The sequence below is a fragment of the Rhamphochromis sp. 'chilingali' genome, assembly GCF_963969265.1.
Source record: "Rhamphochromis sp. 'chilingali' genome assembly, chromosome: 2".
Taxonomy (NCBI): domain Eukaryota; kingdom Metazoa; phylum Chordata; class Actinopteri; order Cichliformes; family Cichlidae; genus Rhamphochromis; species Rhamphochromis sp. 'chilingali'.
This window is the reverse complement of record NC_137930.1, coordinates 25915029-25938771: the sequence shown is the minus strand read 5'-3', so window position 1 is coordinate 25938771 and position 23743 is coordinate 25915029. Positions and strand designations below refer to the sequence as shown.

The 23743-nt window shown below is 41.5% G+C and overlaps 2 protein-coding genes across 4 annotated transcripts; both read right to left on the bottom strand.

The window, feature by feature from the left end:
- Positions 1–72: 72 nt before the first annotated feature.
- Positions 73–8508, bottom strand: rnf208 (ring finger protein 208). 2 transcript variants are annotated; one of them, XM_080874288.1, is made up of 2 exons: positions 7633–8508; positions 73–2225 (listed from the first exon to the last, which is right to left on the bottom strand). In XM_080874288.1, the coding sequence occupies exon 2, from the start codon at positions 1204–1206 to the stop codon at positions 430–432; it is 777 nt and encodes a 258-aa protein (XP_080730414.1). In that variant the 5' UTR covers positions 1207–2225; positions 7633–8508; the 3' UTR covers positions 73–429. The 2 variants fall into 2 exon arrangements, with proteins under 2 accessions (XP_080730414.1, XP_080730415.1); XM_080874289.1 differs by having other exon boundaries at positions 7637–8508.
- A 3494-nt stretch (positions 8509–12002) lies between these two features.
- LOC308392623 (sodium/glucose cotransporter 1-like) lies at positions 12003–22462 on the bottom strand. 2 transcript variants are annotated; one of them, XM_080875727.1, is made up of 15 exons: positions 22282–22462; positions 21348–21419; positions 20966–21070; positions 20734–20793; positions 20486–20590; positions 20291–20396; positions 19762–19842; positions 19476–19684; positions 17093–17228; positions 16531–16638; positions 16291–16441; positions 16039–16207; positions 15112–15327; positions 13776–13881; positions 12003–13679 (listed from the first exon to the last, which is right to left on the bottom strand). In XM_080875727.1, exons 1-15 carry the CDS (start codon positions 22426–22428, stop codon positions 13471–13473), a joined length of 1980 nt encoding a protein of 659 aa, XP_080731853.1. In that variant the 5' UTR covers positions 22429–22462; the 3' UTR covers positions 12003–13470. The 2 variants fall into 2 exon arrangements, with proteins under 2 accessions (XP_080731853.1, XP_080731852.1); XM_080875726.1 differs by having other exon boundaries at positions 12003–13881.
- Between the last annotated feature and the right edge of the window lie 1281 nt (positions 22463–23743).

Sequence of the window (23743 nt, the reverse complement as noted above, 5' to 3'; positions counted from 1 at the left end):
AAAAGTCAGTATTGTGAGTACCCTATGATTCCCACCCAACAAGTGCAGGCCACACAGAGGTACTTTTTCTCATTTAGATAATCTTTATTCACCTAGGTTGGGGGAGATGGACCTCCCCAGGCATTCCCATGTAAAGAGATGTCAACAAAGACAAACACGTCCAACCAAACGAGAGAGGGTGAACAGGATTCCAGTCCATACATAAAATACATTTATTTACTATTTATTGAACCACCGGCATCCATTAGTCCCACACAGCATCCATCTGTGCTATTAAATATATATAGATAACATCTATGGAGGGCTTTATTTACTGTATGTGTGAGTGAAGGAGGGAATTGGCAGAACAGGCAGAGCTTATAGACGAGGAGTGGTGGTGGTGGTGGTGGTAGAGCAGCGTCAAGTCATGCCTGCAGTGTCCGTCCTTGTCTACATGATGCCACAGGAAGACAAGGGGTTGGCAATCTGACAGGTGCAGGCTGACTGGCAGTACTGACGCACAGTCTGGTAGCAGCTGCGGTCGGCGTCCCCGCCCCACTGCACGGGCCCGTTGGGGTCAGAGGGCAAGCGGCTCAGGATGCTGGTGTTGATGGCCAGAGCAGCCAGGCCATAGTCAGTGAACAGCACTGTCTCGCGGCGACACGTGGGGCAGGAGATGAACTTATACTTGGGACACGACTCGTAGAGGATCTGCAGGCATTCCTCGCACACTGAGTGCAGGCAGGAGAGGATGCGCGGCCGCTTCCCGGCGAAGTTGTATGTGTGGCCACAGGTAGGGCAATCCAGGGGCTCGCAGGGCATTACGGGTCCCGAGGAGGAGGAGGAAGAAGAGGAGGAGGAGGTGGAAGAGGAACGTAGCACGTACTGGTTGACTATGACGTCGTCCATCTTGTAGTGGAACTGGTGGTAGCAGATTTCATTGGCACTGGTTTTTCGCTGCGCCAGGAAGCTCTGTTCCCTGCGCATCACGGGGGCCGGGGGGGACACCATCGGCCTGGGAGACCCTGCTATGTCCAGAGTTAGGTCGCTGCAGGCCTGGTTGACGATGATCTCACCCTCACCTCCACCGTCCCACGCCACTCTGGGGGGCGGGGCATAGCGTGGCTGGGTGACGGGCACAGGACACTCTCTGGGAAACTTCTCAGACTGGATGATCTTGACGGTGTCCATCGGGATGGTCACGGGCTGACGCCTGAGGCAGGACATTCGCACGGTTTTGGAGGTGGGAAAGAGAGGAGCAATGGCTCTTATCAGCGCTAGACAACTCTGCCTGGTTCTGTGCGACGGCAAAAAAGATTAGACTCCTTTTTTGAAGTCAGCCATTAGAGGGGACATGGGGACGGATGGTTCCCTCCATGTTTCCCTCAGAGATCCCCCACACCCTCCCCTTGGTGGGCACTGTTGTCAGCCTGAGTCTTTATGAGGTGGAGACAGATAGGAGAGCTTTGCCAGAGCACCACAATCTGTAGCTCTTATTCTGTCACAGCTAATATGTACAGATGACTTAACAGTCCAGCTTACAGTATCGGACCAGTGTTGACTACTTAAAGGTAGTTTTTTTTGTTGTTGCTGTTTTAACTCACTTATGCTGATGGTTCTCTGCTGTCTCTGATGGCTATTCACTCACAAGAACTGCTCAGCACAGAGATAAACACTGATAAATAATCTCATATGCACACAGATTCTCACATGTACACATACAGTACAGGTTTAGTGGAGGGTTGGATTACAGGCAGTTCAGAAAGGTCCACGAGGTATTGTCTGAAACGATATCCTGTGCCCTGCTAAGGCTTTAGATATGTTTCTTGCTCAGCCTTGCTTAGCTTCCTGTTTTTGGCTGCGGATGTGTTACACATCAACTTGAGTGTGTGAGAACGAAAGAATAAATTCTTGGTCCAGGTTGGTCAGCTGACCCTGTGTGACCCTTGTAAGCGCCTTGAGGCAACTGTTGTTGTGATTTGGCGCTATATAAATAAAGTTGAATTGAACTGGCTCAGTGATAAGAAGTAGCGAGGAGGCCTTTTATTGGAAGGTGCCATAAAAAAAAAGAAAAGGAAAAAAAGCTGTTGCAATGACTCCTTAAATCTCCAAGGCTCCTGAATTCCTCGGAGGTGGGAGTGAAGGGTGGTTTATTTGGACTTTCAGATAGTCGTCCCAGCTAAGCAGAAAGAGTGGTAACAGTTTGGTGCCTCAGTCCAATAACCGGATTCCTTTTGTCCATCCACCTGTGATCAGAAAGAAAAAGAAAATAGTTTTAGCATTGGTTCTCGAAAAATCCACGGTTGCTTTCTCTAAAATGGTGCCAAATATGTGCGTGTGACAGACCGGAATTTGTTCCGCTCTATCTGTATACTGATTGTTTTTCATTCTGATGACAGAGGATATCACAACAGTTCATTAAGGGGTAAAAAAAATGGTCCTACTTCCTTCTGCATCTTGACATTTGGCTCAGGTGAGTCTCTACAAAGACAGATAAATATCATGTTTCCAGACGCTCTGGGGCACAGCACAGGGAGCATGCCTTCCTGTGACTAAACACAATCAGCACGCTGCCAGGTCTGAAGATCGTGCTGATATCTAATGTGCAATGGCGAAAGAATCACAAACACAGGGCCTGGAATGAGCCTAACAAAGTTACCACTCAGTGTATGCCTTTCTTTATTCTTTTGAGCCTCTATCATTCAGTGTAGTAGACTGCACTAATGTTCTGGTAACACTGCAGCAAGGATTGAAGAAGCACTGAGTCATGAAGTGCCTCAACATAGTAGCAGCCTTCAAAAACACTAGTGTGTACCTATATCTTCTACATAAAGTAAACGGTGCTGGGAACTGGGTGCACCCCCCCCCCCCCCCCCCCCCCCCCAGTAAATGTAACTGACATGTATTTTAAGTCATAGCTTGCTACACCGTGTGGTTAGAGCAGGTGATTGTGCCACAAGTTTCAGGCCTACTCTTGTCACTCCTCCTGCTTCCTGTCAACACCCAGCCATCATCTGAGCTGCGTCAGTCCGACTCCAACACGCGTGGGAACAGGTTACAATCAAGCAATGGGGAGCTTGTGTCATACCGCGTGTGGGTTTTTTGCGAGAAAGAACAAATGCACAGATGAATTTTTTTTTAGCTTGACCAAAACAAAAGCTGTCGAAAAGCAGAAGAGGGAGGATGACACATCTTTCATTCTCCGCGTGGCTGTCAGCGGTGATGATTCATTAGAGAGAGAGGGGAAAAAATGAGCAGAGGAGGTGACCTACATGGCGAGGAGGAAAAAAAAAGACAGAGAGAGAGAGAGAGAGAGCACAGCACAGGTCCTGGTTTCTATTTCTGGGTTGTTTATCTATTCACTTCTCAGTGGTTTCCTGCCCCCAACCCCTGCTGCAGATTCACACTGAATGAGGAAGATGTACGCAGACGGCGGAAGTCTTTAGCTCATTACTCTGCAGCGAGCCATTTTAGGCTTTGTTTCTCCCATTTATCTGCTCTCTATTAATCTCTTGTCATACTTGCACACAGGCATAGGTGTGGGGAAACATCATTCACAATTACACCATCATCCAACACCGCAATGCCACAACACTCCTCCCAAAAACAGCCTTTCTCATCCTCTTGCGCACACAATCAACATTAATAAAATTTGTGCATTTCACAAGGCTCGGTGGTGTTGGCAGTTAAGACAAAGTGCCATCTCATTTTCATTTAAAATCCTTGATTCTTTCAAATAATATTTACGTGGGAATTCTCAAAGAGATAAACAACAAGAATGTACATGATATAGTTTACAGACTTTTATTTGCGCCTTCTTTTAGACAATGTTAATGCTGTGGGACACGTTTAACCGATTTCACAATTCGTTTAATAATTGGCATAAAACTTTTGTTAAAGACAAAATATTTGTACAATTTTTCTACTAGATATCAAACTTATTTCATGGATTCAGTATATTTAAGGTCAGGTGCAAAGACCAACTTTTTTGCTTTCTATACTTTATTCTTCGATCGTGTCTCTGATGCTTTGTTAATTTCCAGCTTCATGTTTTAATGTTTGGATGTTGTGACAGTAGCTTTACATGATTCAAAGTGTAAAATAATCCTTCTTTATATTATACCAGGCCTTCATGGAACTCTTCCACTGATCCTCTGTCTCTCTCTGTGCTCTTACCCACCCACCCCAGTTAAAGAGGATGTACCTCCATGAGCTAGCTTCTATCAGATATCATTCCTGCTAAAAAAGAGGTCTTTCCTCCCTACTGTCACCAAGTTAGTGGGACTCTTTCTCTAATACTGCAGCGTCTTCGTCTTATAATACAAAGCACCTTGGAATGAGTGTTGTTGTGCGGAGGCATTATATACATATATTTATCAAAAGAAAGCAAAAAAGAAGGTGCCGAAATGAACCATTTGGGCTTCACTTTAATGCCACTGTCACTTTAGGCCCTTCTTTTGACTGGTGGCCCCTCTGCCCCTCTCCAGCAGCAGGTGGGTGGAGCTGATTTGCTAACAGTGAAAGCAGTGTGCTTAACATGACCATATTTAGAATGTGCCCTTTCTTTGACATTATACAGAGCCACTAACAGAAAAACAACCTGAAACAAAAGTTTACAGCAGCCTGAGCCCTGAGCTCATCATTCACAGGGATCCTTTGTACTTATTATTTAAAACTTCAGCTATGTTTGACATGAATAGACACTAATGTAGCATATATACTGTATGAGCGAAAGTAAATAATTTAATAGGTCTACTTTAAATCTCGTTTTGTCCATTTTAGACTGCATTTTACTTAGACAAGTTTTTTCCCTCTAATCTTATAGTCTTATCTACGTTTTCACCAAATGTAGCTTAAAACACAAAATCTGTAGTAGAGCCTTAAAAAGATGAAAACAACAACAACAACAACAACTATTACTATGCACCACAGCAGCACAAATAAACTTTGTCATATGTTCATATAGATAACACAGAAAATATCATTATCTAAAAGTCTGAAATTTCTATTTGGATCAAATGATTATTAATCAAAAAAGATCTTTCATGTCTAGACGGAGCTTGTAAAAATAACTCTGACAATGGCAAGGGTCAATTTGATAAAGTATCTAGACTGCATGAGGATCCTTTGAGCCTGGGGGAGTAGAAGAAGCTAAAATTACCCTCTAATTTGGTGACAGTGTTACAAAAAGGGCTGATAACGGATGCAGATTGCTTGCTGATGGGCCAGCCTTGGCGCAGCCTCCTCCTAACCAACGGAGCCCTCTGCGGTTATGTAAGGAGCTCATCTTCTACCAAGACACCATATTAACAGTGCAAACTGCCCTACACAGCTTTGACACTGTTTGTGTGTGTTTGTGTGTGTACATAGCTGGATCTTCCTGCACAGGAATTATTACACTAATGAAATCATGGCAGGCATTTGACCTCATCATCACAAGCACGAGGAGGAAAAGCAGAGCTGACCACAGAGATGTTAGAGGAGGCTGCCTCAGCTGCACATTCCTCATACCATTAGAAGACACACAGAGCTGCATTCACATTTCTGACACACACACACACACACACACACACACACACACACACACACACACACACACACACACACACACACACACACACACACACAGCACATTCTCACCAGCATACTCCCCATCACGTACAGGGCACCACCCTTTACATTCCTGGACACACAAACAAACCAGATAACCGGCTGATAACTGCCGCTAAAATTAGGATTTTTAAACGTCTCGTATACTTAGTGGTGGATTTATTAACACACATTTACGTAGCGCTCTGCTCTGGTCCTCCTGATCACAGTGGATAGATTCCACCTGTGCACATCGGAGTGCAGGAGAAGGGCACCATGTTCTGAATGAGTCATAGAGACGATGCGCGAGTCTCCATGTCTGTCTGTCTCATTTTCTCAGTGAAAATCTGCCCGCCACCGTTTCTGTCTCCCATATATCTGTCCGGATGGAGAGAGCAGAGGATTGGGTCATCATGCCCCGATACCTCATACCAGTAGTATGTCAAGTATGCCAGCTATGTTGAAATTTGCATCTACATTCGTACCCCGGCTGGTAAAAAAAGCCAAACAAACAAACTTTCCAGTCGGACCCGTGTGAAATATTATGCTCTATTTTGATTGCATAACGTGTGGTGACCTTAGCGGGCACTGAGGGCAAATCCCCAGATTTACTGTATGTTTGCTGGCTGCAGCTTTTCTCTGCAAATTATGGAGTTGCTGATTCGAAAGTATGAGTTACTCCTGTGGTTAATTGTGGTTGCTAATTTATAAAGACAACAGAGCTTTTCTCCTGTTTACATTCCTGTTTTTCTTAATATTTTTAACCCCATTATATGCGACATATAGATGTCTAATTTCCTGGCTTTGGACACTCATTCACTCATAATCCAATAAAGTGCTGTCAAGCTAATAAAATTTAAATGACAGCATTTAAATACATCTCACTGTTATTTGCTGGATTTTTAGGCACATGTTTGTAACCATCCATCTGTCATGTTTACAGTCAGCTGACTGACTGGCTGAATGCAGTCTGATGTTTGTGTTTTTAGATGGGCACAGAGTGCTCCGTGCATGAGCGGCGAGGTGTTGTTTTTAATAATTAAGCACGCTGCCATTCATGGCAGACATCGGCCATTTTCCCTCACAATTTATTACAGCCAAGTGCTCTTTGTTCTCATCTGTGTAGCTCCCACAGCAACATGGCAGAGCCGCACACAGGCAGTAAAATAAAAGCAACAACCTGAATGTCTCATGCCTCACACAGACCTCATACAAGAATTATGGGGGGGTGAGCTCTTCAACAACAGTGGCTCGATTGACTGAGGCAATTGATTTTTTTTCTCTTTAAAGAGGCTGTCTCGGCACATGTTTAAGGCTGATGGCACTGATGATGCTCCGGAGGGACTAATGTGCGTTGGCCAAAATGTTCGGACTGTGTGAGATGAGCTCGCTTCAGTGTGCTGGTTGCATGTGGGAGGGGTGCGTTCGGGAGCAGCAGTTATGCAATCACAGCATGGTGGTGTACCGCTTTCTCACTGCGGCGCCAATGTATGGCCAATACGGAGATGCTGACAGCTACAGAACAGCGCGTTCCTGCCCCATCCCTGCTACCACTACCCTTCCTCCTCCTGCCCCTGTTGTCCATCCACGCAGAGGTCTGTCAAATGTCAAAACCAGAGACAGGAAAACCTGAATATACTGTTAACACGCAAACTCACACATGCTCAGGCTCTGTTCACAGTTTCCAGACAATGTTTGTTTGTGCTCCGTGCAGATAAATACGCAGGCAGGTGCAGGTCCCATTCTGCAGACGCGCACATGTGTCTCCATTCATACATCCAGGTGGGTGTGTGTGTCTGCAGAACGGATGGCCATGATGCAACACTCACACAAATCCCAGCTTAATGCAACAAAGCAAAAAAATAAATAAAAAAATAAAGCAAAGCCTGTCTATTTCATTCAAGCACAAAGACAAAAAACAAAAAGTGTGTATGTTGCTATGAACGCAACATACACGAGCCACACCTCTCAGAGCCTAAATGTACAGGTCACACAGATAATCCAAGGAGCAACACAGAGCAAAAACCTGAGCGTCTTCACCATGAAGCATACACCGAGCCTCACCTGCCTGTCTACGCAGTTGTCTTGTTTCAGTCCTGTCTCGCGCCACGTTCCTGTCTTTCTGTTTTTGCTGTGATATCTTTCGTTCTGTGAAGGTAAAACCAAACCGTGTGGTCTCTTTGTTCGAGGGAGGACGCTCTCTCTCCTCTCAGTCTTCTTCTTGAAGCATCAGCGACTAGCAGCAGCGAAGGGAGGCATCAACGGGGAAGTAAGATGGAGGAAGCTGCTGCTAGGTGGATACATCACGTCTCTGGGCTGCTTTCATCGACCTCCACATCCCTTGTTTCGTTTCTCTGGAGCCTTTCGTCCTTCACTCCACTAACCCTGTTTCTTCTCCTCTGAGCTGTGGCTGAACGTCTGCCTCCGGTATCCTTTTCTCCATCCCTTTTTTCCTCTTCCTCCTTCAGATGATACAGCTCATTCTGTGCACTGATATGAGCTTCTGTGCTGTGACTCTCATATGTCTCCTTCCCTTTCTTTCTTCCTTTCTTCCTTCCTTTCTTCTGGTTTTCAGGTAAACCTCACTTCTCCTCCCTTCCGTCTCCCCTGCTGTTCTCTCTCCTCTTGGCTCCACTGCCGTTCATCGCTGCTCTTTCTCCTCCTCCGTCTGCTCCCGTCAGTGCACCTCACAGTCACACATGCGCGGTGTTTTCACACATATACACTCTCTCTCTGTGCTTCTGGCTCCCTCCTTATGCATGTGGCTTATTTTGCCTGCCTGCCCCCTTCTCTCTCTCTCTCTCTCTCTCTCTCTCTCTCTCTCTCTCTCTCTCAGACACACACACACACACACACACACACACACACACACACACACACACACACACACACACACACACACACACACACACACACACACACACAGGCCTCTCTTTTCCTCTTGTTCACTCTCTCGCTGCAGCACACACTGCAGTGCCTCTGCAGCCAGCATCACGTTTTCTGGTTGTCAGAGAGAAAAAAAATCAGCCAATGAGGAGCAGAACCACACTCCCACCCCCACTCTCATACCCCCATCTAAGCACACAAACGCATATTTACACACAGGCGCACACGCGGCCTTTTCAGATATGAAAGCACCAGAAGCTATGAATCATACTTTACATGCACAGACTGAAATGAATGGTTCAGTGCACCAGCTGGGCACAGGAAGCTGGTATAAACAGATCTGTAATCTACAGAGTACAGCTGATATACGAGATGAGAAAACAAAAGACAAACTGACCCACTGATGTACTGCATACCTGACTGGAAACTCTGGAAAAACAAATCAGTCACTGCACGTCAGTTTACAGGCTCTATAAACACAAACTGGAGCAGGGTGATGTTATTTGTATTAATTCTTCTTTAAGACTTTTAATTAGATTTTTTCAAAGCTAAATCTGAGACTGCAGACTTTTCTGTAAATTCACTCAAAAACTTAAATGCACTATCCTAAGCCCTGGACCCACATAAGCAGGGATGTTGCATAATAAGTTTCTATCTGCTCAAGCTTTCATGCTGACCAATAGATAATCCTCAGATCAAAGTAGGAAAAGACAGCATGTGAATTTTCTATTAAAGCAATAGGGGTTTGCTTACATAATGTGGGAATCAAATGGATAATATATTTGACAACTCTGCATACCAATTAGCTCCCTCTTAGCATATTTTTTAGCATTTGCCTCAGGTAACGATTCATGTTTGAAATCATGCAGAATGTCCAACATTCATGGTGCCTGCTATAGATACAGGACTACACCATTCACAAAGACAGTCACATTTAATAGCTGGATTTTAAAAGTCTAAAAACTGCAGTACAACTGCAGAATAAAATAACTCTTCAACTGCTGACTACAGTAAATCAATGCTGCTGCATAAATCTGACCCAAATGTGAATCGAAACAGTTCAGTGACTAACTCGAAGATATTTTCAGCAGAATTTTTCATGTAGCATTGTCTCCCTGAAGGCAGCATGCTGTAGGGAAAAAAAAGGAGGCCCACTCCCCGTACCTTACCTTACCTTAGAGGCCATGAATCACCTGGCTTTATACGGAGCTGGAGGGAGTGCATGTGAAATCTGTGGCTTTCTGCTGAGGGCTAGACAGGATGTCTGGAGAGCGCTCAAGGCTAAAGTTAAACTATCTGCTCATTAATATCTGAAGCTGAAGGTAAGCTGGCTGCTTGATGAAATGTCTAATTTCCCATTACACACGTGTCAAAAAATATTGCGCAATACACGCTGTTACCAGCACCAATGAGAGGTAATTTATTTTAATAGCTACTAAGTAATTATATCTTATCAATTAATTAGCACCTCGGTTATTTTTATTTACTGGTGCATGCCCATGCTACAGTAATGATTGTTATAAGGCATAGGTGCACAAATACAAAAAAGTAGGTCATTTGAGACCATGGCTAGGTGGTTGCTATGCAACATGATGAGGTTAAGTAACACAGGGCCTGTAATTCGGCTTTTCTGGTTATAGATGAAGTGTTGCTGTCTTGAAATTAAAGTGACAGGATGCTTTCATAAGGTGTCGGAGGTGCAAAAAGGAGAAAACAGGTAATTTTTGCTGTTGCCAGGTGGCTGCCAAGTACCTGCTGGTGTTATGTATAATCAGAGGTGGCCCATAAAAAACAAAGCGTTTTTTTAAGAGTATCATACTAATATCAGGTTTAAAACAATATTAATTGGAAGGAATATAAACTTTATTTCATCCCAGAGAAAGCAGAGAAAAGCAAAGGGCGTAAAAGAAATCTAGCTGTATTTGCTGTTACCTGCATTGTAAAAGAGTGACTTAGCCTTAGCACCCACAGAGAAAAATGAGTAAAATCAATTACTAAAGTTAAAGTGGGATTTGGCAGGTAGGGGGCAACATGGGGAACAGAATTATTTAGAAATAAGTCACAATAATTTGCATTGTGGGTGCAAGTACAGTTTCTGTACTGAGTGGTGCCTATATAAAGCTTGTATGAAGTTGATATTCAGTGGATGAATTTAATCAGTATCATCACCTTAATAAAATTATGTCTGCTAAACTTAACGTAGCCTCACACAGACCATGAACACCACAGCTCATCTACATCTGTCCAATATAGCAGCTATAAACAGCACTGCACACCATCCAGTGTAGCCAGGAATAAACTGCCTGGTATTTTTAAGTAACCCTTTAATAACACAAAGTCAGTATAACTTTTATATGTTTCACACTATGAAAAAAACATAACTTTAGGAACATATAATGCATAGGTCCATCATCTGTCCATCATGTGTATTTGTATTGATGTTAAAATTCTCCTCCCTCTTTAATTTCATTGTGTCAGATGAAACTAATTTGTTTGTGACAGGAAAGAAGTAATAACTCCTTTTGAAGAAAGGAGAAAGAAAAACCTTTGAAGCATTTTTAAACTGACTTGATTGTTGGTTCTGTACATGCAGGTTTTGACCATTGAAATTCACAGTTAAATTTAATAATACTTGTTTTTCAAATGCATAAGAAGAGGTGGGCGTGAAATGATGTCGTTCCTGGTACAACAGCTCTGATTTGTTTGGGAACACAGAACTGAAATAATTTTATATAAGCATGAAAGATGAAAATTGTTTCTCCTGATGATTTTGTAGTTTTGTTTAGAAAGTAGGATATCATCCAGCACACACATCAAACTCATTAGAAAGCACTTCCACTGGTGTCAGTTTACAGTCAAATGAGTGCTGGGTGCGAATACAGCCAGTGCCACACCAATTACACAATTAAACTGGACGTGTAATATCACATGTCATGTTAAACCCCAACCCCAATCTTCTGCCACTAGATGGCGCCTGTGTCTAAGCCACCTTTGTCTTCTCCTGCGTTCTTCCTCCTGTGTCAAACGCTGATTGGGATCTTTACAGAACAACAAATATGTGCCGTTTTCACTCAGTATCATTTGAGTGTTGGTCACAGATATAGCTTCCTGTTATAAATCTGTAAAGATTCCATAACCAGACGTAATCATTTAGTAGCTTTGTGAAGCTTATTGGGAGACATTTTGTCGTCCTCAGTATCAGTTAGGAACTGATTTATAGAGAGTCATAACCAGTGCCTTTTATTGCATAAAGGTGGCACGGTGAGGGACCTTTAGGCTCATGTCTCATCAAACTCACTGCATTCTTAATCACACAACTTGTGTAAGTCTTGTGCTGCACATTCAGTCCTCAAGTGCTCACAGTGCTATTAAGCATTTGTTATCACAAGCCCTTTCCCCTTATTTTAAATGGACATTAGGCTGAACACACTGAAGATAATTTATTTCATTTTCATTTCTTCTTTTCCTTAAACAGAGGCACAGTGTCATACAATGCTGCATATCACAATACACTCAATCTTTTGTTTGCAGCTTCGAAATAATGTCAAACACTTCCAGTTCCTCGTCACAGACAGGCTGATCTACAGACAGTGTTTGCACACTAGCAATAAAATGAAAAAAAAAAGAAGGGAAAAAACCTCTTCTGCCCAGGGGGAGTGAGATAAGCATATATTTTGTCTCAGGTTGTTGGTTTGTTTTAGGTTTTTTTTAGGCTTAGTTACCGTTTGGATCTGCCAGAGATTAGTTGCAGGGAGCTATAAAGTAATATACACCTGGTGAAGAGTAAGCTGGAGGTAAAAGATATAAAAGTTAAGGGAACAGAGCCTGAAGGTCCAAGCAATCATAAATGATTCAACTGTTCATATGCTGGTGATCTGCAATCAGTGCACATTAACCACAGAGTTACTGATAAGATAGAGTTAATGGGAATGACTCACAGGCCTCCTAGTAAATTCAAAAATAGTACTACATGTTTGTTTGAAATTTAACATTTGTTTACCGAGCAATACGAATGAAATTCATCCTCAGTTAGAGAAGAAAAATTTAGCCAAATGACAATCAATCAGAAAACAAATATTTTACATTTAGTTTAACAGAAACAAGAATAAACCATTAGAGGGCAGTAGAGTTAGTCAGCCATGACTATTGAGTGATTCTCAGCACTTCATCCCTGAGATGCTTTTATTCATTAACACCTAAAACAACACAGAGTAAGGTGTGTGGATTTAAGAAGTGACAGCACTAATGGACTTTGAGCACACATAATCAGGAAACAGAGCTTAAGTGGAATGAGGTAGCACACACTGTAATTCGAGGAATTTTAAAGTGTCTCCCATGCTGTGCTTTGTTGGTTTTATATAACAGATCACTTGCTGGTGTATTGCATATTATTTTGTCTCCCTTCTTCACTGACAAAAGACAGAATCCTGAATTTTAAAACAGACATGCTCTATTCCCCTTCTCCCCACTCATGTGTAAACTCGAAAGTACAAAAGACACTCATGACGTTTTTACAATTCCTTTAGTTGGAGATTGGCTTTGAACAGATTAATCATTAATTAAATAGATTACAAGCGTGTGCTGCAGCTCATTTTATCGTGTTGTGGTTAATATGTGTTGCAAATAAAACCACACATTTACATAACGCTTACTGCGTGAGAGTGGTCTCTACAGGTGGATGCACACCTGCAGCTCCTGTCGTGAGCTGTTTGAATGTTTCTGTTAAGACGACAAAGAAAACTCATAGGGACAATGGGTAGCATGCAAATATGAATATACACAACTTTAACATGTTTTACAGTAAGTGCAATATGTGTTCATATATTACAGTGCGATCTACCAGGACAAGTTCATGAAAAGCACAGTGCTTTACAAAAATATATTTTACATCAAAGGCTAAACATTGTAATATAGTTGCAAGTGCATGGTTGTGTTTTAGAGTGTTGAGGGCTACTGAGTGGTGTGTTATATTTGTATAAATTAGAGAGTCAGAGAGCACTTGAAATCAGCTGACTCTTAGCCAAAATAGCCATGACAGAACACGCACACACACAGAAGGATGATGGCGTTGGCATTGACCACGTTCCTCCACAGAGGCACCTCTGAGGTGTCTGTCAGCTTCCTTTGCAGCTCTTCCTCTTCTTCTTTAGTCAGCTTGGGGGCTTTCTTGGTTTCCAGGCCACAGAAGCACATCACCGCCTTCTTACAGAAGCCAGGCTCATCATCTGCAAAAGAAGAAACAAGAAAAATGAAAGTTTGCATGTATCTGTGCATGAATGCATATTTACTCTGTATGTATGCTGGGTACGTGAGCTCCTTACCGTCTGAGTCCTCACTGCTGGAATCTTGGTTATCAGCCCAATCATCCATCTCAAGGTCAACCCTCTCCTCCGTGCGGTTTCTCAGGCTCCAGCACAGTCGGTACAGCTAGTCAAATGACAAAGCATGTGGTGAGAAATAGATTATTTGTCATTTTATTTTGGGGTGCTTCTTAATAGCTTACTAAATGTTGGTTCATGCAAAGACTTGACTAGATGGCTATGTGGTTGTAGAGACTGGTGATGACTCACTTTGTTATTACGAAATTACTATTCAGACTGCAGTAAGTTTTTGCGCTGTAGAAACATCAAAGATGCTGCATAGATCACATGTTTAGTTTGTTTGCATTGAAGTAATAATATAGTCACTAAATATTAATATAATAAGATACAAAATGGGAATTTGCACATATCTTTTTACCATCAGCCAAACATACAATTTTTGCGTAATGCCTAAGTGATGTCAACAACAATACTTTTGTCCTCTGCAGTTAGGCGTGGCAGCTTGAGGAGATGTGAAGGCCACCAGTAAAGACTTAAGTAGTTTTTCATGTGTAGATGCTGCCGTTTAAATAGCTAGCTGCCTGTGGTTATTAGCTGCACTCCTCTTTTTACTCCTCAGTTGTTGTTATGTTGCTGTTGTATGGCATTAACCTTTGTCTGCTCTTTCTTGTAGTTTGTATTTTATCCTGGTTGTACATTCTTCTTTTATGCCTTTCTGTCCTCTTATCCCTGAGCTGCTGACTGCCACTCCCTGATCTTGGTTCTGCTGGGAGTTCTTCCTCCACATCATTGCCAAGTCCTCACTCATCTGATCATTGGGGTTCTCAATTTAATATTGTGTCTTCTTCTTTCAGCTGCTCCCTTTAAGGGGTTAATGCAAAGTTCTGTAATCGTTTTGAGTGAGTAAACGCACTGACACGAAAGATTTACAGAACACAAATGTTCTGTAAAACATTTCTTGTGACATGTGAGTGCCTAGAATTAGACAATTAGCCTTCTTGCTCTTATACAAGCTTCTTGGTGTTTGTTACAGCACATTAAGAATAGTTACTGTTTTTACTGGTGTTTTTAGTAGCGATGAGGTGTGTATGTGTAAGAATATGAGGGTTTAATTTTTATTCTCACAGATTTATTCTCACTATAATAATAGTGAACTCGAAGCAAACCAAAATGTGTCACTGCAAACCAAGTGACTGCTTATTGGCTGATCTATGGCTGCCTAAAGTGCTGTGGGCAGGTGAGCTTTGGCGACAATCATCAAAAACTTGACAGTTATGTTGGAGTAAATGCTCTCCCCTAATTTACATAATAATAATAATAATAATTTATCACTTACATGTTTGTCATCGATGGGTTTGGTCACGAGAGACACTGTCAGAATGATGACGCAGGAGATGACAAACAGGAGGATCCCAAAGTAAAGGTAGTGAACGCCACATATGATAGTGGGACAGTTACTGGGGGAAGCACAGCTACCTGTCCCATAAACAAACTCAGCAATCATCCTAATCAAGCCAATAACCAGTCCAATTACCAGTCCAAAAAAGGCCCCCTGGAGAAAGAAAGAAACAGGACAAAGGTCAGTCTAAATCAAGTAAAGTGAGTGATATTACCACAATATTGTATTTAAGGGAATAATTTTTGATGGATCCTTCTTGCTGTACATTTGATCACGTCAACACCACTCTTTGCTGCACAAAAATTAGGAAGCTATCACCATGACATGCTCCTACTAGCATTTGCAACACTTTTGGACTAAAGTAGGACCAGGCAGAAAATTACTGACCTAAAACTGATTCTCCCCCAAAATGCTGGTATTCTTAAGGTCTCCACACACCAGAAGTGACAATTGGATGACCTCAGAACTCAGTAATTTAGTTGTGAATGAGCATCAAAGTTTGGCCTCACAAGCTTTCTGACTTTCAGGTTTTTAAGCAGGAAATTTCCGAAATGATACACAGGGATAACTGGCTTGTGTGTAGAGCGGCTCTGACAAAAAGCACTCTAAAGGCTTTCCTTTATTTCCAGTCCATATACTAAGCTAACATAAGCTAACCAGCTCTTGGCTCCAGCTAATTTCCTGTACAGACATGAGACTTGTACCAATCATCTCATTTAACCCACAGCAAGAATGGAAACAAATGTCATTTTTCAATAAATCTCAGAGGTATGGGAAAAATAATGTCAGTGCACAAAACCACACTGGAAATCTGATTTAGAAAAGAAAAAAAAAAAGAACATTGAATCAAAGGAGGCAACTCACAGTCTCATTGACACGTTTGCAGAAGATGGCAAGCAAGAAAACAGCTGCAACAGGTGGAGTTAGGAAGCTGGTGATGGACTGGATGTAGTCGAAGAGCTGACCACTTTGGGCTGCCTGCACCACAGGAATCCATGCTATGCTCACACCAATCAGGACCAAGATAAAAACTCTAGACATTTGAAACAAATCCAGTCAGTATTCAACAATTTAGACAATCATTGTATCAGACACAGCGACGAAAATGTGTTTTACCTGCCAGCAATCATGAGTTCCTTCTCACTAGCAGAGCGACGGATTTTAGTGTAGATGTCCATGGTGAAGAGAGTACTGGCACTGTTGAAGATAGAGGTAAGGGAGCTCATCAAAGAGGCCAGCATCACAGACAGCATAAGACCTCGCAAGCCTGAAATAGAGTAACAGATCAAGAAAAGGAAAGATAAGCAAAGAAGCCTGTAGTTATTATTAACAGCTCATAAGACAAAGGTCACCAACCATCAGGCATGAGTTCCACGACCAGTTTCGGATAAGCGATATTGCTGCAGCCCACCTTGGTCCCACAGTATTTTTCACATTCGGTTGGATCCACACATGCTACCACATCTAGATTAAAGGCAAGAAAATCCACAGTGTGTGAGGTCAGCACTGAATAATTTTGTGCATGAACTACAAATATAATGTTAACCAATAAGCTTGCTACATAAGTTGCATGTAAATGGCCTGCATTTGTATAGCGCTTTTCTAGTCCATAGGACCCCAAAGCGCTTTACACTACATTCAGTCATCCACCCATTCACACACTGGCGATAGCAAGCTACATTGTAGCCACAGCTGCCCTGGGGCGCACTGACAGAGGCGAGGCTGCCGGACACAGGCGCCACCGGGCCCTCTGACCACCACCAGTAGGCAAACACGGGGTTAGTATCTTGCCCAAGGATATTTGGCATGCAGCCAGGATGCAGCCTGGGATCGAACCACCGACCTTCTGATTAGCGGCTGACCTGCTCTGCCACCTGAGCTACAGCCACCCATGTCACACACATGTAACCACACTCACCTGTGTACAGGATCCTGCTAATCATCCCGGGGAAAACCATGAGGAACATGGGCAGCAGCTTCAGGTAACCACATAGGATACAACCTGCTTTAACGTGAGAGAGACTCTTGGCAGAGAGGCAGCGCTGCACAATCACCTACAATTAGGAAACAATGGGAGTACAATTCAGTGGTGGTAAGCAACTAAATACATTTACTCAGGTATCACAATTTTACCCACATTTACTGTACTTTTAAACTTGGTGGTAGTTGTTATTTCTAGTTCATTGAGATTCGATGCAAAATATTATACTTGTAGAATAGTAATGTCTTTTACATTCAAACTAAGATTTCACAAATCATATGATATGTTTCCAAATTATAAAGTATAGTTTATACATGTAGAGGAACATCTATGAACGTTCAAGAGCAAAAGCTTCAACAAGACTCGTTTTTAGAAAATAATATGTAGAATATGTGGTCATGGAAAATACTTTGGGTACTAGAAGCTTTTATCTGCTTTCTAGAGTTCTCTTGTCCAGTCACATTGGAGCAGGCTTTGTGCGCATGGTGTTAAATAAAAGCTTATAAATTCGAAATCATCAACTATCATGAAAACATGGGCTTTTATGGGCTTGTTTAATATATCTGTATCCACACAGGATACACCTTTCAGAGACATGAAACATAAATCAATTTCTCTAGCATTTGTTATGTATTGCTATTTACTTGTTTAATTTGTATTGCCAGCAGGGATGTCACAGAGTGCACTGTGATGTTCTTTACTTTTTGAAATTTAATTCATCAGCCTTATAAATGCTGAAGCTGTTGGAGCGCTGACCTTAAAGATGCTAAAAGTTTAATTTAAGATCCAACCACTTTGGGTCACCAGTGTATTGTTCTTTTTCTCTTGAAGTCATTGGCTCTCTATTGATGCATGTTGCTTCCTGTTTGGAAGCAGTTTGCTTGCATATATTCCAGGGTCCTGTTGTCTGGCTAACACTCTTGTGTATAAAACAACAGTAGTATAATCACTAAATCCAGACATAAATTAAGAACCCTTTTCTCAAAACACAATACAGTATTGATTCAAAAAGTCCAAAACACCAGGAAACAGATCCAGAGATCCCAACAGACAGTTAACTTGGGTCGCTGCAGGTATTGCAGTGTAGTGGTTCTTGCATTTGTGCAACATCTCCAAAATCAGAAAAATATGGTCTCAGAGTGATGTTAGTGATGCTTATTACTTCTAGGTGGCATTATTATCAGCTTGTCCTAAAAGCCCCCTGATAAGCCTTCAGCTGACCTGCTTGCATTGCCAATGGTTAGTTTACTCATTGTTGCTTGAGAATACTGAATTTCATTGACTTGTTACAGTCTCTGGTTGCCACGTTGCCAGTCTCTTCTGTGTGTACACCTGTTCCTAGCCCTGCATTAATTGACCGCAAAGCCTATACAAGTGGCTGACACTACATTTTTACATTTGCACTTATGAGCTGATGTGAAAAAAAACCAAAAAACAACTACATTTGGAACGATCATGGCTTTTACTTAACCTTGAAACACGAATTGTCAGAGCCATGAAAATTAAAAACACAACATATGTTGTTCGTGTTAGGATACAAACTAGATACAATTGCAGTCTCTTTGGTTTAGCAGATGTATTATCCTTATGCTAATTGATATACCCTGTTTACATAGTTGTTTTTGTCTGCATTGGTGCAACATGTATGAACATTTCTAGAAAGCTGAACGTCAGGCTGTAGTAATACAGTACTATAAATCAAGCTTAAATCAACAGCCTGGCCAATTGATTCTGAGCATAAGGGGGACTTGGCTGAATGATAGACTGGGTGGGTAAGTGGTTGTCATGGATTTCAAACCACTTTCAGTCTTTGTGGTTGAACTCAAAATGTTTGCTGAGTAAACCAAAGAAGCAAATCATCTTCTTCTGTAACGGAAAATAGATATACCATAGTGTTTTGTTCGCGTGTGCTCTATGTCACATGAATTGGTGTCAGGCTCTCGCTGAGATCCAGCGTCTAAACTAAAAGCATGGTTATCCTCTCACTGCAGACTGTTTTTTGAATATTGTTTTTTTTTTTTAAATCTGTATGAACGGGCATGAATGTGCATGTGAGTAAATCAGTTGGCTGAGTCAGTGTTTATGACCACCCATTTGTTGTGAATGATTGCTAAAAACTATTGACGTGCCCAGCTCGATCCAAGACTCCATCTGCATTTTCAACACCTTGAACATAAATTTCTTCCAAATTATCTCTCCGTATAGAAATTGAGTCTAGTGAACACACCGAGGCAATCAGTTGAACGTGTCTCAGTTTTTCACTACAGACTGGTTGCTGAAAACTGCAGTTGAGCTGCCCAGTGCTCATTTCTTTGCTCACCTGATCAGTACACCAGTACCAGGTAGCTTGAATGGTGAGTCCAAACACGAGACCAGGCCATGGGAGGTCTCCTGTAACTGCATTTCTGAAGATATGGAAGGAGTCTGCCCGGGGCTCATAGCAGTTTGCACTGATGTTACCCGTGATTGAGGGGATAGCTTGCATGTAGAGTTTCTCAAAGTTTACATAGCCTCCCACCTCATGGAAAGCTGAGGAAAATCATATGGAAATTAGACTTTTTAAACCTTTCAAACAGATATGTGATATATGATAAGTGTCATATTACCAAAGCCCATGAGAATGAATGATCCAATAACCATGATGATGGTCTGTAAAGTGTCTGTGTAGATCACTGCTGCCAGTCCACCTGAGATAAAATAGGATTATCAATGTTATGTCAATGTTATCAATCTGTAAACATTTTCACCTAAAATCTTGACATCTTATCACAACTAACAGACTACACTTGTTTGAAAGAACAAAAATCAACTCATCATGTCATTATGTAACTACTCATTCTGTAAGACTTGTAATTGTGGATGTGTTGTTACAAAACAGCAACAGAAGGCCAATTCAGGCTTATCATAGTCCATGGGCAATTAACCACAGCAACTCAGCAAAGATAAACCAGCAATGAGGAACGAAAGAGATTGTGTGTATGTGGTGTGTGTCTACATCACCACATATGGGCTTGGGAAGACTTTACCCCGGTCATAATATAATTTTTGTAGATAACACTTCTTGGGTAGTTTCTGAGGAAAATGTCAATCTATAAGTTCCGTAGAAAAGGAAGTGTATTTCTTCCGCGTACAAACCTGTGACAGTGTACAGTGCCGTAATCGCTAGAAGTGCAATAACAGCGAGGTAGATGTTCAACCCAAGTGCCTGCTGGATGAAAATTGCACCCGAGAACATGTCTGCCTATATGGGGAAGGGTAAAAAATGCAGGATTTTATTCACGATCATCCACAAATGGAACAGTGTGTTCTGCATCTCTTGGAGGGACTCACTGAGATTTTGGTGAAGACATACAAGAAGAGGGAGAGAACAGAGAGATAAATGCGAATGCGCTGTCCTCCAAACCTCTTCTTCAAGTACTCAGGCATGGTGACGATCTAAATACATCGACAACAGATGAGATTTTACTCATTACTCACACTGTAGATAAACACGGTGGTTATGAATGCACATTTGGATAGGAGAATTAATACATATAAGGAGCTTTCAGGCCAGTGTGTAGCAGTAGTATTCTGTTTACCCCAGCTTTAATGTAGATGGGCACAAAGAGCCATCCCAGAATGACAACCACAACAAGAGCCTGAAAAACACGAACATAGAAGAAATAATCAGATATCCTGTTTCATTTCATCCTCTTCAGGCCGGAGCTCTCGTAACAATCTATCAGTTGACATGACAAAGATAACTGATAGAGTATCAGGGACAAGAACTACATGAGAAGTGGTATAACTGACTCAAGAACAGTTACTCACATTCCATTCAAATCCACCAATGGCTATTCCTGCAGCTGCGCCAGTACCAGCGATTCCTACAAAGTGGCCACTGCCAATATTGCTGGCAAACAGCGATGCTCCGATCTGTGGAGAGCACAGTTAAATCTGTCAGTAGCTCCTTTTAAAATTCAATTAGAATCCATTATGGGTTTTTTTGAAAGGTCATATACTCAGCATACTAAATAAGTACTAAATGGTTTTACACACTTGATTGCTCTAATAAAAATATGACAATTCATAAAATTCTTCTATTATGACACCCTTAATCACATTACATTCCATCTATTTGAACAAAGCAATAAGAACTAATTACTTTGCATGGATTATAAAGTAAAGGAGTCTTCCAAGGAAAGATACTCACCGGCCACCAAACCATACTCCTCCCTGCAAGGAAGAAGCCACCTACAGTGGATCGGTTGGTGCGGATCATAGCCTGTGATAGAACAATTTTTGAAAATGATTAAATCTGTGCAAAATAGCAACACACTACTCTGATAATCTGTTCATAAGCATCACATACAATATATGGACAAAAGTATCTGGCCACACCGCTTAAGTTTTCAGTTCCATTGCCACAGGTGTATGAAATCAAGCACCTAGCCACTGTGCTTTAAAAATATTAGTGGAAGAATGAGTCATTTAAAAATAATAGAACTCCAGTCTAATAGAATACCACTGTTGCAACTAGTCCCTTAAGTGTCTTCCCTCCTAGATATTACATTTACCAACAACTCAGCAACAAAATAGCCGACGATGTAAAGTTACAGAGTTTGGGTTACAGTTTGAGTCCTGATGAATAACCCTCCTGTGGCACTAACATCAGAGTAAACTGGGCGCTTCATAGGATGTATTTCAATGGCCTGCCAGCTCTTGTAGGTGTGATGGCTACGTGGCTCAGTAATTTTGTTCGTATGGTATAATTCTTATGTTTAAAATTGTGGGTGATTTCACACAACTTAAAGATATCACAGTAAAAGATAGATAAACATTATGAAATGCGAAATATGTGTCTGCGATCTGCTGTGGAAAGCTATTGTGTACCAGGTTGCTGAGAAAAATGACTGTGTCAATTGTGCAAAATGATTATTAGTAAAGAATGACACCTTTGTTATTTAGTAAGTTGCCTCTCAAATTAACATAAAAAGAAATGCTATTTTTTTCTTTGGCAATGTAATTCATTATTACTATTAACAGAAAATGTAATAACTCAAAACAACTTAAAGCTATAAAAATGTCAGGGAGCTGCAGAGACAGGGGATTTAAAGAATGATCAGGTGAAGGATTGTAAAACTTACCAATACTCCGACCCCCAGGACAACCAGAAAGTAGACCACAATAACGGAGATATCTGCCGCATTTCTAAGGGCCACCGTGTTGATTGTGTTGTTTTCTGCATTTCTGTTTATGTAGGAAAATCCATGATACGAATAATCTTGTGACATTTTGGCTGTGATGGACAACGGCAGTGTTGCTCGAGCTGCCCGTGTTTGTCTGAAGCATTTACACAAAGCGATTACCTTTATAACCTTTGGTGTGTGTGTGTGTGTGTGTGTGTGTGTGTTGGAGAGATAGTGTGTCAAAGAAGGAGGCATAGATGTAAAGGAGGGTAATAAAGAGTGGATTTAATCATTGATCATGATTTAATCATCTAAATCGTTAAAGCACATACTAGTTGAAAGTGGATGCATGTACAGATTGGCATGTAAATCTTACGGTTTCACAAATGTTGGTTTAAAAATGAATGTGTTAAAATATGTAACTGTTTAGCAAATAATATTGTTAATTATAAACCTACAAGGAAATACCTCAAGTGAAGATACTTGAGATACAAAAACCTAACAGGTAGTATTTGTATCGCAGTGGGTTATAGCTCAAATTTAATAAAGTATAATCCAGTTTAGGTTGCTGCAAGTGTGTACATGACAGCTCTGTTAAACTGTAACCATTTGCTGTGTCACTGATAAACTGATTGTGACAGCTTTGTTGATAAGTAAAACAAGAATAGCCGTCAAACACTGCCACTGATAACTTGTCTCACTCATGTCAAGGAAACAAGGAAATATTTTTTTCCCACTTACTGCAAGTCTATGACAACTAATACGCACAGGAAATAATATTGATAAAAGATGTTTTATTCCCCCTTTCTAGGTTATTTATTAGTCTCACTGCTGTTTGAGGAGGTCTGTAACAGACTGAAAAATACACGAGAACCAATGTCAGAATAAAAAATGTTACCTGTGATATTCAGCCAAACCAAACAGCACCAAAACAACAAAGGAAACACATCAGAGGGCGATATGTATGATTTTTATGTATGTATGTTAAAGTCAATGGACAGATACAGTTGATGTTGTGAACCTTTGCATGTTAATATCATTTGGATAAGACAGTCTTTGTTGTTCCAGCAGTTGGGAAATTCACAATATTACAGTATCAGAGTGGACAGAGCGGGAATAAATAGATGCAGCACAAGCAAACAATATTATGAGGTGACTAAAGACGCAAGTACTATCAGCTGCCACTAGGTGTCCCTACAGTAACAGCTTTATGAGCCAGATGTCACTGAGCTCTGACAGGTGAAGAACAGGTTGTGTTAAAGTTTCTTTCCTTATGCTTTGCTTCCAGTTACTTTGCTTGACACCTGATAAACAAACCACATGATAGTGTTCAAGGCTCTGTTCTCACGTGTAATGCGCAAAGCTTGCAGTAATTATTTGGTTGTGAAGACACAGGTGTGGTGTAGGTGTGGTTCCCAAA

Coding starts and splice junctions, on each gene's coding strand:
- LOC308392623 (XM_080875726.1), bottom strand. CDS start 22,428: ATGTCACAAGATTATTCGTATCATGGATTTTCCTACATAAACAGAAAT. Junction 20,794..20,965: donor TTGGTGGATTTGAATGGAAT/GTGAGTAACTGT, acceptor CGTGTTTTTCAG/GCTCTTGTTGTGGTTGTCAT. Junction 17,229..19,475: donor GGTACTGGTGTACTGATCAG/GTGAGCAAAGAA, acceptor TCCTAATTGTAG/GTGATTGTGCAGCGCTGCCT.
- rnf208 (XM_080874288.1), bottom strand. CDS start 1,206: ATGTCCTGCCTCAGGCGTCAGCCCGTGACCATCCCGATGGACACCGTC.